This window comes from Podarcis vaucheri (assembly GCF_965113315.1).
Source record: "Podarcis vaucheri genome assembly, chromosome: 3".
Classification (NCBI taxonomy): Eukaryota; Metazoa; Chordata; class Lepidosauria; order Squamata; family Lacertidae; genus Podarcis; species Podarcis vaucheri.
The window spans coordinates 17,328,818-17,348,555 of NC_138761.1; the positions used below are offsets into that span (position 1 = coordinate 17,328,818).

At 48.0% G+C, this 19,738-nt stretch overlaps 1 protein-coding gene across 2 annotated transcripts in view; it reads left to right on the forward strand.

Moving 5' to 3' along the window:
- Positions 1-2,578: 2,578 nt before the first annotated feature.
- The window catches only part of PYGB (glycogen phosphorylase B), a 43,606-nt gene continuing 26,446 nt past the window's right edge, over positions 2,579-19,738 (forward strand). For both annotated transcript variants that reach the window (XM_082217469.1, XM_082217470.1), the window contains exon 1: positions 2,579-3,094. In XM_082217469.1, coding sequence (XP_082073595.1) covers positions 2,852-3,094 — 243 coding nt within the window. In that variant the 5' untranslated portion in view covers positions 2,579-2,851. The remainder of the gene's footprint in view (positions 3,095-19,738) is intronic.

The following is a 19,738-nucleotide window of genomic DNA, read 5'->3' on the forward strand; positions in this document are numbered from 1 at the left end:
TCATTAAGAGTTACGATGTTAGTGTCAGTAGCAAACTATTTGTTTATGTAGTTCCATCATTGTGCATAGTGCTTCGCAAAGTACAACAGGAAGGATCCTGGTCCTAGAGGACTTACGTTCTTGTCGTTTAGTTGTGTCCGACTCTTCGTGACCCCATGGACCAGAGCACACCAGGCACTTCTGTCTTCCACTGCCTCCCGAAGTTTGGTCAAACCAAAAAGACTAGCCTGCAGGATCAGGCCACTGGCCCATCTAATCCTGCATCCTGTTCTCACAGTGGCCAGCCAGATGCCCAAAGGGAAGCACAGGAGTCCTCTCCCCTCCTCTGGTTTCCAGCAACTGGAATTTATGAAATGCAGACGATAAGGTCTCCTCATCCCTGCCAATTATCAAAAGGAGGCAAAGCCTAAATGGAAGCCATCTCACACCAGACAGTGAGACTCATGGCGCTGAGCCTCTGGATCATTGCCCAAGGGCCTTGAATGTGCCAAGTGGCAAAGTGCCATCCCAGCCATTTTCATTAATGGAAAAAAAGACATATGTAAGACACAGACAATCCCTGTACCTTTGAGATGGCCAGAAGCTGGGAGTCGATGGCAGATAATGGAAAATCCCACCACTCTGTCTCTTGCAGCTTCTGTGACTGACTTGGCCGTTGTCTGAGAAGAGTGTGTGGAGAGGTAAGCTATGATTGATCCGACTTGGCACAGCCCTTTTAACAACCCATTCTGACGGGGGCTGATGGGAGTTCAACATCTGGGAGGGCACCACGTTGGTAAAGGCTGGTCTAATTGATTTATTCTAGCAAAAACCTCCACAGACCAGAACCCACTTTGACAAGTACACAAAAAAGCAGTGAGGCAGCATTCTCAAGTGGCATTTGCCGGGCAGAGAATGTATTGCATCAAATGCACATGAAACTCAACTGACAGCCATCTTCAAATACATCGAGGGCTGCCACATGGACGACTGAGCAATATTGCTTTCTGCCGCTCCAGAGAGTAGGACCAAAACCCATTGGTTCAAATGAAGGAGATTCGAACCAAACATTTGGAAGGACTTTCTGGTGCTAAGAGCCATTTGACAGTAAAACTGATTCTCTCGGAAGATGGTGGCTTTTCCTTCCTTGGAGGTCTGTAAACAGAAGTTGGATAGCCGTCTGTCAGGGATATTTGGTGTGATCTCTAGGGTCATTGGGTCTAGTCCAAGGGTCATTGGACTAGATGACCCTTGTGGTTCCTTCCAGCTCTATAATTCTGTGCTTCTACTTACATGGGACAGTGGAACAATTGCAGTGAGGGGATTGTTTTGCAAATGGAGATAAACAATTAGGAATAAACCAGCTATTATGATTATTTTATTAGTTATTAAATTTATATACCGCCCTACACCTGGAGGTCTCAGGGCGGTTCACAGGATAAAATCACGATATAAGAACACAGAATGCGCAATCAAAATAAAAACAGAAGCAACTGAAAAAACCCCTTAACCTTGGGTTCTACTTCCTTTCCTATGTTTTTTTGCGGTGGGACAGCTTGTTTTTAACAGCTCTGAGCCATCAGAAATTTCTTCCAAGAACATTAAGCAAGCAATCTCCACTTTTCTTACAGGTGCAGGCAGCAAAAAGGTGCAAGTCCCAGGTATACCTATTAAGTGTTAATTTAGCTCCCTTTCCTCTGCCGTCTTCCCACGGTCAATTATGTAGACTATAAGTCCTCTGTTGTCTTTGTCCATGGAGTTTTCTTGGCAGGGATACTGGAGTGGCTTGCCTGTTCCTGCTCCAGGTGGATCACGTTTGGTCAAACCTCTCCACTATGACCTGTCCATCTTGGGTGGCCCTGCACGGCATAGCTCATAGCTTCTCTGAGTTATTCAAGCCCCTTCGCCACGGCAAGGCAGTGATCCATGAAAGCTGATCGCCGAAGAATTGATGCTTTTGAATTATGGTGTTGGAGGAGACTCTTGAGAGTCCCATGGACTGCAAGAAGATCAAACCTATCCATCCTTAAGGAAATCTGCCCTGAGTGCTCACTGGAAGGACAGATCCTGAAGCTGAGGCTCCAATACTTTGGTCACCTCATGAGAAGACTCCCTGGAAAAGACCCTGGTGTTGGGAAAGATGGAGGGCACAAGGAGAAGGGGACGACAGGACGAGATGGTTGGACAGTGTTCTCGAAGCTACCAGCATGAGTTTGACCAAACTGCGGGAGGCAGTGGAAGACAGGAGTGCCTGGCGTGCTCTGGTCCATGGGGTCACGAAGAGTCGGACACGACTAAACGACTAAACAACAAGACTGCATAAAAATTGCCCTACTTCTTTCGGCGTCTTTTGGGGGTCAGTTTCCAGGAACTCTGTTTGCCAAATTTCATTATACCATTGGTCCATCGTTAATTACTGTAACGATTTCCATCATGTCCCGGCAATAGTGGTTCTTGCAGCGGTTAACAGACGCGCTACGAGTTCTTAGACTCGTCTGATCCTATCGCGCAAAGGAAGCTGGATGCCTCCGTCTTGTTTTTGAAAGCCGCTCAGCCTCCCTCCGCACCGCGCAGGCGCTGCCGCAGCGAGTCCCGGTCCCAGTGGGCGGAGGATAGGCGCTTGCTCGCTGCTTCCCTTGCATTCCACCCCCTCTGATGCTCTCAGCCAAGGCGCCTCCCCACGCAGCAGCCGCGGCAGGAGGAAGGCCGAGGAGAGAGGAGGGAGGAGAAAAAGAAGGAAAACACTTCTGCCTCCAGGCCCGCCTTTGCCCGGGAAACTGAAGCCGGCGCTGCGCCATCATCGGCCAACAAGCAAAGCTTCCCCAAGCGAGCGACTCTCCCTTTGCAGCAGCGGGCGCCTATACGAGCCAGGATGGCCGTTCCCTTGACCGACAGCGAGAAAAGAAAGCAGATCAGCGTGCGGGGCATCGCCGGCCTGGGCGACGTGGCCGAGATCAGGAAGAGCTTCAACCGGCACCTGCATTTCACCCTGGTCAAGGACAGGAACGTGGCCACCCCGCGGGACTACTACTTCGCCTTGGCGCACACGGTCCGCGATCACTTGGTGGGGCGCTGGATCCGGACCCAGCAGTATTACTACGAGAAGGATCCCAAGGTAAGGAGCTGCGGGGTTGCCTCCCCTCCGGCGCCGCCGCAGCAGCTTCCACTGCAGGCAGAAATGCATTGGATTCCTCGCCCTCTCCAAAAACCAAGCGCAGCCTCTCTTTCGCTTCCACCCGCGCGCTAACCGTTTCGCAGAGCCGAAGGCAGGCCTTGCCGGCTCTGGAAATGCCCCCCTCTGCTGGCCGACGCTTGCCTGCGCGTGTGTTTTGCCTTTTTGCCCGCGCTGCTGCGCTTTCCGTGCAGGGAGATGGTGCGCCAAGAAGCCGCTAGAGCGTGGCGCGGAGAAGGAATCCCATTTCCCATAGGCAGCAAAGCGGGAATCTAGCAAATGAGTGCAGGGCCCGTCGCAAAGTCCAGGTCCGCATTGCAATCAATGGGAAATCTCTCTCTTCCACCCTGTGTGTGTGTGTGTGTGTGTGTGTGTTTAGCAGCCGTGGATTTGCGGCAGTGGATCTGGTGTCGACTTTAGCCAGTGTGATGGATGTCTCTGTTAGCCCTTTGGAAAAGGAGGGGTATTCCTGGGCAGCCGAAATTAAGGGCGCAGCGAAAGAAGATGCTGCCTGTTCATTAAGGGAAGGGCCCTCCGAGATTCGTTTTGTTTGCTGGCCCTGGAGGCTTCAAAGCTTTCCTTCCTCCTGGTCTTCAATCCTACACTGAGCAGCATTACACGGGGAAATCCCTTCTGCTGAGTCAGACTTTTGGGCCGTCTGCCTCAGCATCTCCTCTGAGTGGCAGCGGCTTTCCAGGATTCAGCAGCTAGATAGAGGCTTTTCCTGCCCTCCATAGAGATGCTGGGGACTGAGCTGTAGGCAAAGGAGGTGGCTCTGTTGCTTGTGTTACCTAGTCTTGCTCTGATAAAAACAGGAAATTAAGATCCCGTTCTGATAAGAGATGATGAGCTCGTTTGGGGGCTGTACTACTTCATAATCTATACAGATATTATTGAATGCTTTCCCCCCACCCTGGTGGCGAGGACAACAGCAACACTATTCATGGGAAACTAGCGGCTGAACGTGCCGTTTATACAGGTCTTCTCAGAAGTAAACTCCCCAGAGTGCAATGGGATTTATTTCTAGGCAAGTGTGTATAGGACGGCAGCCTAAGCTCCTTGCTTTGTGCTGCCTTTCTGTATGGAGGTGGGGACCCTCATGTTTGGGCGAGTATTGCATTCTGGAGTGGTGCCAACCAGACACAGGTTCACCATGTCCTTGAGAAATAAGCCTACATGATCAAGAGTTAGGAACATAAGGAGCTGCCTTATATCATGTCAGAACATTGCTCCATCTTGCTTAGTAATATTGTTGACACGGACTGGAAGAAGCCAGTCCTAGCAGGAGATGTCAGCCATTGAACCCGGAGTTCATTGAAGCTGCATGTAAAACAGATTGACTGCCACTGAGCTGCTGCCCCTCCCCAGAACGCTATCATTTTCATGTGTAATGCTTGTTGCGTCGACATTCCCTTCCTTTTTGCAAGTTTTTCTACGTCCTGGGCAGCAGCCAACAGCAATCTGAAAGTTCTTGGTTGTGTAGGTGATATCACCCAGCTCACAAGAGCTGCTAAACTGCCTCTGTCAGGGCTCACAAGTAATGCTAAACAATAGTTTAGCTATCAAACCATAGCCAATAACTGATACTTAAGGCTCTCAGCTGTCTTGGGATATGCCAACCCATGGTTTATTAACTATGATTTATTTAAGCTAAAGCAGATCCATAGTTACCGGTGGCGGGGGGGGGGGGCAACTGGGTTTTTTTGCCCCGGGTGAAGCCTCCAGAGGGGTGCTATTGAGGCTCCCAGCCTATGTGTGCCAAACTGGGTCTTTGACCCAGGTGAAATAAAGACTGGTTTCACCGCTGCCTAAAGGCTAAACCATAGTTTAACTAAGGTTTAATTCAGCCAGGGATGGGGGAAGCTCACACCTGCAGGCCATCCAGCAACTGGTATTCAGAAGCATTGCTAACTACCCAAAGGACTTTGTTTTAACTGAGTGGCATCCAAATGATGTTAAGAAACAAAGAAGGAGTTCCCTCATAGTCCAGCATCTTTGGATTGTTCAGAATCGTCAGTGATCGAGGGAATTCATTTGAAGCTGACAAAAGCTATGAAGGGCAAAGCTGTGGCAGGTAGGAAACATCCAAGCAGGTTATAACTAAGGGACCCGTTATTTTGTGTTGGTCCACAGAGTCTAGAAATCAAAGGCATGCCACTTCTAGCGTGAAACAGAACTTCATTGTCGGCCATAGGTTGAATTGTCCTTTGTGAATTTTGTCGCATCAACATCGTTCACTTAAAGCTCTCTTGTGCCACTTTAACAGTCATGGCTTCCCACAAATAATCCTGGGAAATTATTTGTTAAAAGTGCTGGGAATTGTAGCTCTGGGGAAGATCTCCTACCAGCTCTCAGGACCCTTAACCAGTGATTCTTTGGGAGGTGCCATGGTTCTTGAAAGAGATAGGAGATGTAGGGATATGCCATTAACTGTATGGATGTGACCAGAATCTCTCTCTCCTTTCCCCCCTGAAATGATCTCTGATGAAAATGACTTCATTGGTCCTGAGCTTACCAGGGCAGCCATTTTGTTTCTTGAGGTGACCCTGAGTTCCAGTGTTCCGAGAAAGAATAATTTTGCTCGTGTCACCCTTTCCACACAGCTAGATTTTATTGCCCTTTTCTCTGCCTTCTCCAGCTCTGCATTAATGGGAACATAATTCGTTGTTTGACAAGCCGCCACCGCAGTCTCTGCCATCCTTCAGCAACAGGCAATTCCAGAACAACAGGAATCAAATTAGGTTCCAGTCACGACATCTCTAGCAAAATGAGCCTCGTGCAGATCAGCAAATGGCACATATACCCACCCCAAGTCAAGGTGCATAACACCCAAAGCCAACCAAAGTATTTTGGAACCTGAGGCAGAAAACCCCACAGATATATGCCTCCTCTGTCACATGGCAAGAAGTACTTACCTTTCAGGTTTTGAACCAGAGGGTATTTATTCCAGAAGCACTACAAGACCACTTTAAACAGACATGGCCTCCCCACAAATAATCCTGGGAACTGTAGTTTGTGAAGGGTGCCTAGAGTTGCTAGGAGACCCCTGTTCCCCTCACAGAGCTACAATTCTCAGAGTGATTTCTGGCCAAGGATTTCAGACAGAGGATGCCATTTTGTCTATGGCTTCATTCTCCAAAGATCTCTCTTAAGTGGTTATTAAAATATCGCCAAAAATACCGGGGGGGGGGGGATCCACATTTTTACAGCAGCACAGAAGGATTAGATAAGATCCTCTTAAACATCAGTGTTTAAGTTTTAGTTAAAGTAACTAATTCATGAGGACTATATTAACTATTGGCAGACCGAAATACAGCAGAGGCAACTTGCCCCACCTCCCAGATATCCAAGCATTTATTTATAGGTAGCCTCAGCACTCTCATCTCTGCTGCTATCTCGGTGACTTAAGCTCACTATGTGATAAAGAGTGAGGCCTCCAGTTGCCCATCTTTAATGAAGGCTAACTTGGCATCTTTGGGGTTTTGTGGCCTCTCACCTTTATGTCTTCCTGTCGTGTAAGAGCTCTGAGTTTCGGAGTGGCATCTGCTGTCCACAGACCATAGCAGAACAGAGTCCTAAGTAGTCATGGAAACCGTTGCAGCTTTCCTAGCACGCTCCATTTAAGCACGGTCCGTGTACAGCCTGATCCTAGGGATGTTTGCACAAGAAAATACCTGGGGTTACCAGCTGATCAGAAGGAAAAAGACAGAACAGAACATCCTGGCCTGCATCTGACCCCTCAAGGGAAGCTTTTTTGAGCTGTACATCAGGAGTGGGAAACATCAGACCCAGGGACCCTCCAAGTTTCTCTCTCTGGCCTTTGGGTCTCTGGCCACACCACAAACCCCTCCCCAAAGCTGCATCCTCTCACCCCAGGCCTCAGTCCAGCCCTCCATCACACCCTCCTTTTTGCCTGGCTGGGATTTATCATTGAACTCTGATAATGCCTCTTGCGTGCCTGGATAGTGGATAATGGATTGGGTGAGAGAGGGGGGAATAGAACAGGGGCCACCAACCTGGCACAAGTGAGTCTTTCAGGGGCACCCTCAGCCGGGGTCCCCAGGCTAAATGCTTTTTTCTCTCTTTTTTTTAAACTAAGTCTCTAGTGTTCCTAGAAAAAAAGTTATGAAGCAAAAGGTGCAGGTACCCTTCTAAGTGATTTCTATGAAATGACCCCAGGGAAGTGGGTATAGGATTGCAGCCGCTGGCTGGGCTTTGCTTTAGGGGTAAAACAGACTTCTTGTGCCTTTAACGGCTGTGTGGCAGGCAGAAATTCAACAGGCTAGGCCTTTTCTAGTATGCAAATGCCATGGCAGAAAAAGCTGCACCTGTTCACATTATTTGCAGGCGCTTTACACGCGTGGACACTGATATATTTTTGAACCCTCCACTTGTGAAAGAGGATACAACTTTGCATGTCAGGAAGCATATGCAGATTTTGCAAGAGGGGCAGAGAGCTCAGTCCACATGCAGAAAACCCTGTTGGCATCCCTGCGCATGTGTGTGCATGAGAGAGACAGAGAGAGATCTGAGGGAGAGGGGTTGGAGTGGGGTGTGTTACCTTGTATATTTTTCCTGGTCCTCAGGAATGCTCTGTTGTTAGATAGCACCGGCATCTTTGTGTGAAAGATTGATTTCCACAATTGGGACTAGCAGGACATGGCAGCCATTTTGTATTATGTCATTCCCCCATGCCAGCCATTTTGTGGGAGGTACCCACAGCACTCTCTCAAAATGGTCCAAAAAGGTATGTTGGTAACTCTTTGTGTAGAAAACAACCGCTGTACAAAGAGGGGGGGGGAATATTTGTTGCCCTGCCCATTCCCCCCCCCTCTGGCTCTGCCCACCACTGAAATGTGGCCCCTGGGAGGTTGCCCAGAAGGGAATCTGGCCCTCCAGGTGAAAAAAGTTTCCCCAACTGCTGTATTTGATCATCTACAAATGGGTGCAGACCGAACTGCTTTCCACAGGCTGGTTCAAAGGTTGACAAAACTCCTGAGTAACAGTGCAGTCCTAGCCATTTCTCTAGGAGAGAGGAGAATTCAATGGGACTTACTCCCAGGTAAGTGGGGCTAGACTAGAATTTTTTCAATGAATCCGGGGACACTTTTCAACTTCAGTAGGAATGATAGGATTTTGTCAGGGGACTGATTTGTAAATCCGGAGACTGTTCCTGGGAAACTGGGACGTCTGGTAACCTTAGGCTAGGGTTACAGCTTTAGAAACATAATTTGGTATCATTATCAGTCTCCGTGGCTCAGTGGCAGAGCATCTCTTTGTATGCAGAAGGTCTCATTTGCCTCCATCTCTAGGAAGGGCTGAGAGAGAGTTCCTGCCACTCAGCATACAAAGCTGAGTTAGATGGACTCCGTATAAGGGAGCTTTCTGTGCTGTGCTTGAAATCTGCCTGACATATATGGATCACAAAGTCTACAGTGAAAAAATTGTCTTAGATCTGCTACCCTGCAGAGAGTTCTTTTGCGTTGACCTGTCGCTAGAGCAATTCAGGCCATCGTTGTTGTTTTCACACAACAGAGAATAAAACAGCAAACGGATGGATGAATCCTTTCCTCTGAGGTATACAAAGGACCTATGAACAGCCTGGTCTCTGGGCGTCCTGGATCAATTTCCTATTTGTGCCATTGGATACCATCTGGCAGACATAAACAGCACTGCAAAAACTGAAGTCGTCATGGTAGCTCTACCCTTGCAGAAAGAAGCCAGATTTCTCAGTTGAAATAATCTGGAATTCACGGCTGGGAGGTTTTCGAACCACGTTCCAGAAAAACACTGGATTTCACCGGCAGAGACGAAGCTCTATGGTACAGCATCTACATTTGAATGCAGAAGTTCCCACATTCAATCCCCAAGTAGGGATTAGGGATAAATTCCTGTCTGAAATCCTGGCATTGCTGCTGCCAGTCTGTGTAAGCAATACTGAGCTTGACTGACCCAAGCTTCCTATGTTCCTAGATTTTCAGGGGGTCCTTGTTGAGCTGATCAGGAATGGCAAATGAGTTTCGACCTTGCTGCCTGTTAATCTTCCTCTACGATGCGCACCCAGGAGGGAATGTCTGGCTGTACTCCAAAGTGCACACTTGGTTCATGCACAAAACGTTTTGCTGCCTGAGGCAAAGGACAAGACGGCGGCTCCTCTCCAATCCACATACCAAACCTGGACAGGACTGGTAGCTGAATGACTGGGACCTGGAAGATCAAGGTTCAAGTCCTCACTCAGTCATGAAGCTCGCTGAGTGTCCTTGAGTCAGTCACTGTTTCTCAGCCTAGCCCTACCTCCCAGAGTTGTTGGGAGGAGAAAATGGAGAGCGGTAGAACCATGCAGGAGCTCCATAGGGGAAATGTGGAATATAAATATAAATATAATAATAATAACATTGGGGGAGGGTACAGTGGTACCTCACAAGACGAAAAGAATCCGTTCTGTGATTCTCTTCGTCTAGCGGTTTTTTTCGTCTTGCGAAGCAAGCCCATTGAAGCATTAGCAGATTAGTGCTATTAGCGGCTTTTAGCGATTTTTAGCGGCTTATCTGCTGATCGGATCAGCTGATAAGCGGCTTAGCGGCTTAGAAAAAGGGGGGGAGGAGAAAAAAACCAGCAGGAACTCGCAAGACATTGTCGTCTTGCGAAGCAAGCCCATAGGAGATTTGTTTTGCGAAGCACCTCCAAAACGGAAAACTCTTTCGTCTAGCGAGTTTTCCGTCTTGCGAGGCATTCGTCTTGAGGGGCACCACTGTAGCTTGCTGCACCTTATCTGAGGCAGCAGGGCAACTAAGGGCCCCCATGAGAGGCTATGCAACACGAGAGCAGATTGCTTGGGATGTTCAAGAGAAACAGTTGAAGTCAGCTGCTGCTTGAGGTGGTACCAGGGCCATCTTAAGCATTTTCGGCGCCAGGATGCAAAGGTCTGCCTGGCGCGCCCCCCGGTTGCCCAAAGTTGTTGACCTTTTTTTAAGCCTCAGCAGCAACAGAAGAGCCCCAAGGCGCTGGCGTCAGTAGAGCAAGGCTGGGCCAGGCGCCTGGGGAGGGGTGGGCAAGCATAGCCCAGCGCAACAACAGTCGAGCCCGAGGCGGCTGCTAAGCAAAGCCAGGCGCCTCGTGTGAGCAGCATGTGGTGGGCGGGCCTCTCGACGGCCCGCCAATCCCAAGCACGTAGGAGGGCAGAGCCGGACGGCTGCCTCAGTGCTTCGCTCGCCCGCAGCAGAAGAGCTGCAGCGCTCCGGCAGGCTCTGCTCCGCTCGGCAGCAGCTGTCAGCTCTTCCCAATCCCCAGACTCCAAATCTCGGCCCCGGACTCTCAGCCTGGTGCCCCTGAGAGCCCGGCGTCCGGGTGCCCCGCACCCCTAGCGCCTATGGGTAAGACAGCCCTGGATGGTACCTTGCCTCCCTAATGGTAGGGCCGGCCCTGTTTCTATATAATGCCGTGGCCAGAGACAATGTCAGCAGACGGCGTTCTTGGGCAACTCCTGAGGAACCTGCCACTGGCGCTCCTCTGATGACTGCCTGGCAGCTACCATTGTAGTTACCCACAATGCCCTGCTGTAATACCATAGTGCCAAACTTTTCCTCAGGTAGACCCCAACTGTCCCATGCACCCAGAAAAATAAATAGGAGGAGGAGAGGGTTTGCCTGCCCTCTTGAGGGAATCCCCACTAGCGGGCCTTGGGCTGAGGCGCCCATTGGAGAATGTGCACCGGCCCTGGCCGTATTAGTAGTGCCCAACAGGACAAATTAGGCCCCATCTGCATGACACATTTAAAGCAGCATCATGCCACTTGAAAGAGTCGTGGCTTCCTCCAAAGAATCCTGGGAAGGGTGGTTTGTTAAGGGTGCTGAGAGCTAGGAACTACAGTTCCCAGAGTTCATTGGGAAGAGAGATTGACTGTCAAACTACTTTGGGAATTGTAGTTCTCTGGGGCCTAGGTTTCCTGTGTTAACTGAGTGTTTACTGTAGAATGCACCTTCAAATCCTGTACCATTGTTCCCTCTTTGCTCACACACTCCCTGCCAATAAAGATTTACACCAGTTTAGGTCCCATTATGCAGCTGTCTTTTTATAAAAACAGAAGGCGAGCTCTGCTGGAACAGGTACAAATTCTGTCTAATCCTGCATCCTGCTCCTCACGGTGACCAAACAGATGCATTTCCTGTAGCAGGAAACACTTGTTTAAAAAGTTAAAAATCCTTGTGTTCTGCAGTTGTTTTTAGATTGCTAATATAGATGGTGTTTACAACTGCCTGGTACTTTTTGAAAGCATTATACTGAGGCTTAATATCACTTGGTATCAACGGGCCACTCTCGGGCTAATTGGCTCTATAAGGTTGTTTTGAGGCAGAGAGCCACTGCAGTTTTGAGGAAGTTTTTTCCTCTGTGTGGTTGATTAAATGTCTCCTTGCTGTGTACAAGGTCTGAAGAAAGACAAAAACCTCTCTGTTTACTTCTCAAATTACATGCTGTGTTTGTTCAGTTTTGCTCAGTGAAGTGTTGCCAAGATCTTTTTGCCTTCTGGACTCTGTCTGTGTCATGCAAATGATTTTGCTAATGCGGAAGATTGCAAGACTAGCCCAAGGTCACCTAATGAGCTTCATGGCTGAGAGGAGATTTGAACCAAGGTCTCTGCAGCCCTGGTCCGATACTCACACCACTATACGCAAGTCACCTCGACATTATAATCATCTTGGGGATGAATAATTTGAATTTATTTAAATAATAAAGTGGTGAATCAAGCATGTGCAATCTCCCCTTTAGCAAGGAACAGATAGTTTTAAAATGTGTATACTTATGTGTCATTGGGAATCTATTCTTCGGGGGAAGCCATCCATCATGGATGCTTTAGTTGAGATTCCTGCATTGCAAGGAGTTGGACTAGATGACCCTCAGGGTCCCTTCCAACTCTCCAATTCTATGATTCTAGAATCTGTGGCCCTCCAGCTGCTGTTGGACACTATTCCATCAGCCATAGATAGCAGAATCATTGTTTGGGGATGATGGGTGTTGTAGTGCAATAACCTCTGGAGGGCCACAGATTACTCATTCCTGACTCAAATTGTTCATTTAACTATCAAATGGAAAAGAGTTATGTTGCGGGGTGGGGGGTGGGGTGTCAATAAATGTGGAAGGCTGTGGTGCCTATTTTCAGGAACAATTCCTCCTGCAATTTTCCAAGTAGATGAGAGACTGCTAAAAGTAAACCCCTTTTTCTCCTTTATGCAAATGTTAGAGAGGCACTTAACATTATCTGCATGGATTCAGCAGAACAGTGCTATTAATATTTTTTGGAGCTGGCAACTGGTTATCTCAAGGGAACAAATATGCTTCACCATTCCTCTCACGGGAGTATTGCCAGGAAAAGAAGTTAAGAAAGGGTGTCCAACCGCATTCTTTTTCCAAAACGTTCTGTAGAAGTGTCAGAGTGCAGGGAAACATACAGCAAATGTGTGAGGAAGAAGAAAGCCCCATAGTTTTCAGAATAATAAAAACCAATCCATTAAAAGAAAAATGATCTGGAAAGTTTCCAAGAGAGATCTTGTCTAGCTCTCTGTGGTAGGGTGAGGGTCTGGACCATGGAAGGACTACTTAAAATTAGGGATGGGCAACCTGTGGACCGCCATTTGTTGTTGGACTCCAATTCCCATGAGCTCCAGACAGCATGGCCAGTGGTCAGGGGTTATGGGAGCTGTAGTCCAGCAACAACAAGCTCTGGCAGGCCACAGTTTCTCCACCCTTGGCTTAAGTGGTCTATCCTGCCAAACCGGTCTGGTTTTGTTACATAAAGTAGCAACCAAATACCCTTCTTTTTGTTAAATCTCCTGCAGCTGGACTTTTCTGGAAGGAAAGAGCCATTCGGGAACTTAGCTCTCTTCCTCCCTGTGGGTGATGATGCCATGAGCTTCGTTTTATGAGGAAGCAAGTTTAGATTTAGGAGAGAGCCTAATAGAAGGGTTGAAAGCTGTAGGACAGGGGAGGCAACCTAAGGCCCGGGGGCTGGATGCGGCCCAATTGCCTTCTCAATCCGGCCCGTGGACAGTCTGGGAACCAGCGTGTTTTTACATGAGTAGAATGTGTCCTTTTATTTAAAATGCATCTCTGGGTTATTTGTGGGGCCTGGCCTGGTGTTTTTACATGAGTAGAATGTGTCCTTTTATTTAAAATGCATCTCTGGGTTATTTGTGGGGCATAGGAATTCATTCATTACCCCCCCCCAAAAAAATATATATAATCTGGCTCCCCACAAGGTCTGAGGGATGGTGGACTGGCCCACGGCTGAAAAAGGTTGCTGACCCCTGCGCTAGGACCTCTGAAGGACCTGGGTGCCTCCTCCAACCAGTAGAAACCTAATGGGGGAGCAGGATCATTTGGAGTGTTAATACTGTGAAGATTCAATTATGCTTAGTCTGTGTCATGGTTACTGGCCTGAATCTTCTCCTGGCTCAGAGCTAACCTCAGAAAGGGAGGAGACATTGTCTTGGAGAATGGTTGTCCCGTGCTCCAGGACTGTCAAGGCCAGAGGGTGTGGCTTTGCCCAACTTCTCAGACCCAGAGGGCATGCCCCAATGCAGCCCTCACTGCATCCATGCTATAGGAACCAGATACTGCACAACCAGGCAAGTGTCCCTTTAACAGAGAGCTCCACAGAGGGAATGGAATTAACAGTAGTTCCGGATCAGCCAACAACCTTCAGAAGCCCTCAACATGCCGCTAAGACAACAGCTCTCCTTAGGTGAGTTCCAACTAGAACTTGCTACAGAGAGCTGTCCAGGGTCCTGACGGATTGTGCTCTACCTTGTCTGTTGTGATCGGGGAGAATCTCCCTTCACTCTTCTCTATAGGTCTTGGCTTTGATCTCTTGGATCTGACTCTGCTCTTCCAGATGTTACCCTATTCTTAGAGTGATTCACTGCGTCGCCCAGCCTTCCCTGGGACCCTGGAGCCAAACTAGGGCACAACAGCCTGTATATATCAGCAGAGGATTCTTTCCCCACCATTTTTTGGTCCAGTCACCTACCCACCAACGTTCCTGGTCTGTATGTTGCATTTATGGCAAGATGGAACAACAGGAAGAAGGCATGTTGGAAAGAAGGAGACTCATGGCAACCAGTGCTAGGAAACGGTCGCTAGGAGAGAGGGAAGGTGGTTGGAAAAGGATAGGAAGGGAGGAGAACTGTCGATTATTTTTGGGAGAAATGAAAGGGCAGGGAGAGCCCTATCAGCCTGGATGAGGACCCCGTGGTTTCATGAGTCACACAGTCCGCTGGAAATTCTTGGTTTGCTGCCTAGCAACCACAGGGCCTATGTCTTGATCTCTCAAAAGAGGGCCTTCCTCAGGATCAGCCATCTCAGACACTACAATCAGAAGGAGAGGTCCTCTGAATACATGACCCATAGCAGTGCCTTCTTGGTGGTGGTTGCCTATTTGTGGAATGCCCTCCTTGGTGAGGTGCACCTGCCTCTCCTGTTGCTAACATCCACAAGGAATTTAAAAGCATACCTGTTCACCCAGGCATTTGATGGCTCAAAGATACAGGTCCAGTAGCTGAGGATAATCACACAGCCTGTGATAATCTGATGGTGTTTAGTGGCCTCAAGACGGTTAACAGAATAAAGTGGGTTAACAATATTTTGTTTTGTTTTTAAATGGAACGGACTGCCACTTAGATCAACTACAAAGCCAGATTCAAGATCACTGGAGCAAGAACAAGCCTTTTGTTCCTGCTGTTCCCCCAAACCTGTCTGTTCAAGTGAATGATGACTCATCTTCACCCTTCTATTCTTTCACTCAGCTCTTTCACCTTGGACAATGAGGTTTGCCTCTCCTGGCTTCCATCAGCTTTGCAATCAAACACTCTTCCAGCTTCCCGGACCTTTATTTAAGTAGAAGGTGGCGTCAGTATTGTTGCAATGCCAGGCCTTTCTCAAAAATCACAAAAATGCTTTGGGGAAAAGTAAATGTACACATTCAGACACACACTAGTGTGAGCAAAGGCTTGTTCTGCTTGTTGCGTTAGTTCATAGAATTGTCATCTAGTCCAATCCCTTGGACTGCAACTGTCAGCTGCCAGTTTGTGCCAATTGTGAGGGACAGGACCGTGGCAGGGGGGCAGAAGCATGAAGTTCAGGCCCCAGTTCATCTTTAAAAGCCATGGAAAAACCCTCACTCCTGTGTTGTGCATTAGGAATTCAAGAGGTTGTTGGCCACTCTGCCAGATCCACATTCCTCTGTCTATGCTTCAGCAACGGTGAAGATTTTGGGGGATCATTTTGATCTGATAGAAGACATTTTTCTGCCCCCTTGCAATGTTTTTCGGATGTTCTCTCTGGACCCTACATTCCACTTGGGGGCTTTCTGGAGGCACCTGATTGTCCTCTGCAGGGGAACAGGACGTTCCTACTAGCTGCTGCTTTGGGCTGAGCTAAACAGGGCTTCTCTTACGTTCTGATAAGACAGAACCCACAATCCATTTCCTTCAGAACAGTCCTATTAAAATTATAAGGATTGTTGCAGAACTAGTGGAGCGTGGGTTCTGTGGTCATTTGTTTTTTTTAAAAGCAACTTATGCTGCAGTTTCTTAAAGAGACCTACATGGTGCAAAACTTTAATGCATCCACTTTGGCGCTGGGCAGTGTACTCATTTCCTGACCTGAGACAAACCAGACCTCTCGGTAATAGTCCTAAATCCTCTTTTGTGTCTCCCATTACTTCAGACTAGGTCTGCTGCTGCTCATTGTACAAAGGGGCCAACAAACATGGCCATCACAATAGAATTGCAGAGGATCATCTAATCCAACTCTCCCTGCAATGCAAGGAATCTTTTTGCCCAATGTGGGGCTTGAACCCTTGACCCTGAGATTAAGAGTTCCCAAGGCTCTACCAACATCATGATTGACTGATTGATTTTACGATGGCGGTGCCTAGGCTACAAGGGAGAAATGTGCCATTTGCTACTATCTTTGCTGCCCAGTAGTTTATCAGCAACGGTATCCAAATAAGCCTTACAGTCGGATTTTCATCAGAGTATATATGTGTGATTTGGACTATCTAGCTTACGTACTTGCCCACAGTTTCCTCCATGAACAAGCTGCCTTATACAGAGACAAGCACTGACTGCCAGTGGCGCTCTAAGACAGCCTTTCCAATGTTGTACCCTCCAGTTGCTTTGAACTACAACTCCCATCAGCCCCGGCCAGCACTGCTGGGGCGGTTGATACTTACTTCGTTCAAATTAGAAGGGTGATTAGCATGCCTCACAGCAAAGATGTGTGCAAACATCAGTCTTGCAAGCTGGGCATGTAAAAGAAACATTTAAGAACGAAGAAGAGCCTTGCTGGATCAAAGCAAGATTCTGTCCAGTATCTTATTTCTAGCTGTACTTGATCCAGTGATGCCTATGAGATGTGCACAAGCAGGGTATAATGCTCCCATTTAGTGGTCATGTCTAATAGCTACTGATAGGCCTTCGTTCTTCATGGGATGGTAAAACTATTGCCTAACAGTAGGGACCCTGAACTGCAATTCTATGCATGTTTACTCAGAGGTCCGGCTATGTTCGGTGAATCTTACAGGGAAGTGTGTATATAGGATTGCAGCCTTTGCTCTTGGGAATGGGAGCATTCATGGAGCAAGAGACCCAACCCAAGTGCAGGATAAACAATGTGAGCCAACACTGCCATTGCTTTTGGTGCGAGGTACTTGCTAGTGTAACTTGCACCAAACGCTGACATGTCATAGAGGGTAATCAAAAAGTGTGACAGTGAGCGAGCAACAGAAAGGGATTTTCACTCTCAGGCTCCTTCCTAGTTCCTTCTGTGTGTCTCCCCCTTCCTCCCCCATTCGTCTTGGCTGAAAGCAAGACTGAGAGGTAATAAATATTTCAGAATTGCTTAAGTGTTGTTCTCCTTCCATTGATTTCCCTCCCCCAAAGAGGGATTTCTGCTTAGTCACTTATATCCCCATCCTCCAAGGACTCTCCTAAAATAAGATCCATTAAAATGAGAGGACAAGGCTGTCAGAACTCTTAAGTACAGTGGTACCTCGCAAGACGAATGCCTTGCAAGACGAAAAACGCGCAAGACGAAAGAGTTTTCCGTTTTTTTAGTCATTCCGCAAGACGAATTTCCCTATGGGCTTGCTTCGCAAGACGAAATGTCTTGCGAGTTCTTGCGAGTTTGTTTCCTTTTTCTTAAAGCCACTAAGCCGTTAATAGCTGCTAAGCCGCTAATAGCCGCTAAACCTCTAATAGCCGTGCTTCGCAAGACGAAAAAAACGCAAGACGAAGCGACTCGCGGAACGGATTAATTTCGTCTTGCGAGGCACCACTGTACTAGAAACACCAATTCTCGAAGTTTTCCCCACAACTGACTATTCTGATCCTTTGAGCCAAATCTCCCTCCCGTGAAACGGTACCTTCTGGTGGTAGCAACATAAGAATAGCTGCCTTTTACTGAATCAGCCCCATTGGTCCATCTAGTTCAATGCTGTCCACATTGACTGGCAGGGTCTCTCCAGGATTTCAGGCAGGGTTCTCTCCCAGCCATACCTGGAAGTGCTGGGGGTCAAAGCAGATGTTTTGCCCTTGAGCTGTGGCCCCTTCCCCTTTGTAAAGAGGCTGTCAGATACATTGCCAAGGGAAAGAGAATTGTCACAGGTTGCAACGGGATGAGTACTGTTTTCATATTTTCCTGCTTTTGTCCCCCCACCCCACCCCCGTGTGTGTTTTAAACTTGTGTACTCAAACGGCATTTCCGTGTGCTGCTCTGGTTCGCCAGAAGCAGCTTAGTCATGCTAGCCACATGACCCGGAAAAACTCTGCGGACAAACTGGCCAGTGAAGTGAGATGAGCGCTGCAACCCCAGTCGGCCATGGTCAGGGGTCACTTTACTTTACTTTACTTTACTTTACTTTACTTTACTTTACTTTACCTTACTCAGACTTTGGTGTTAAGATATGCCTGACAGGTGAAAACCTGGAGTTCAGGCAACTTCTTTGCCAGTGATTCTCACCTGGAAAGATCCATGTTAGAGCTGCCAGCTCACCTCCTTTTTCTGACCTCTGGATTACCCTGTCAGTTATACTTTGCCATCTGGGGCACATTGCCAGTCAGTGTGGAAAAAACAACCACCCAACCCTGATCCAGGGCAGTGTGTTTACAAAAAAATAAAGTTGTGCAGGTTTTGTTACTACATTTTTTTACCTGTCTTTTCTCAAAGAAGGTTAGGGCAGTGTGCATAATTCACACTAACACCATTTGATTTCACACAACAATTTTATGAAGTAGATTGTGCAAAGAGAGTGACGGTCTCAAGGTCACCCACAGAGCCTTAAGGCGGGTTGTATGGATTTAAACTTGTCTCTCTTCATTCCTAGTCCAACACTCTTCAACCACTAAGCCACCCTGCAGAGTTCGCTTTGTGTTTTGTCATTTGTTCTGTTCCTTCTAAACACAGGAAGTGCTGATCAAGGCAGCCATGTTGGGCATTCAAAGCTAGGAGGATAGGAAGATGTTTATACCAAGTCACACTCTTGGTCCATCTACAGTAGCTGAGGAGTGTTGACATCCTGATGACAGAACGTCTCCTAGATTTCACGCAGGGGACATTCCCGGCCTACCTGGGACCTTCTGCATGCAAATCAGGTCTTCTGCAAATGAGCTCTGGCCTTTGCCCCGGAAAGCTCTTGTCTCCTGACAACTGGAAACATCATTTTATCCTCTCGAATTTTGCTTTACATTCTTTCTGTTGTCGAGCCTAACTTTGCCTTTGTAAGGCCTAGAAACTTGCTTTTAAAAAAAGGAAAAAGAAGATGGCCCAGGATGCTGAAATCTGCGCCCCAATTCCACGTGTTTTTGGTGCTTTTATGGAAATGTTCAGACACAGCGGCCTTGCAGTGCCCGCCAGAATTCATTGTCACTGTCACCATTACTCTAGACTAGAAGCAGGTGAGGTGTGGTTAAGGTGTTGGACTAGGATTGAGAAGACCCCTATTAAGAGCGATGAAGCTCCCTGGCTGACCTTAGGCTGTTCACTCTAAGCTACCTCACCTAACCAACCTCACAGGGTTGTTGAGATAACAAATCGGCCTAGGACCCTCGTACCTACGGGGCCGCCTCTCCCGGTATGCCCCATGGAGGACCTTAAGGTCCATAAATAGCAACACCCTACTGGTCCCGGACCCTAAGGAGGTCAGATTAGCTTCAACCAGAGCCAGGGCCTTTTCAACACTGGCTCCGGCCTGGTGGAACGCCCTCTCTCATGAGACCAGGGCCCTGCAGGATCTGATTTCTTTCCGCAGGGCCTGTAAGACAGAGTTGTTCCGCCTGGCCTTTGGCCTGGAATTAACTTGATCCCCTCCCCCTCTCTCTTTTTCCCTTTTTCCTTCTGTGACGGAACTCCTACTTGGGGACTTCCCTGGCTCTTAACTGGCCCACATAGGACCAGTTTGGATAGTTAGCCTTGGTGAAGACGACGTTTTTATCCCCAAAAATGTTTTTGAGTTTCTGCTGAAATGAGGCTGCATTTTAATGTTTTAATGTTGTATTTTAATCTTGTTTTTAAGTTGCATTTCAATCAATTGGT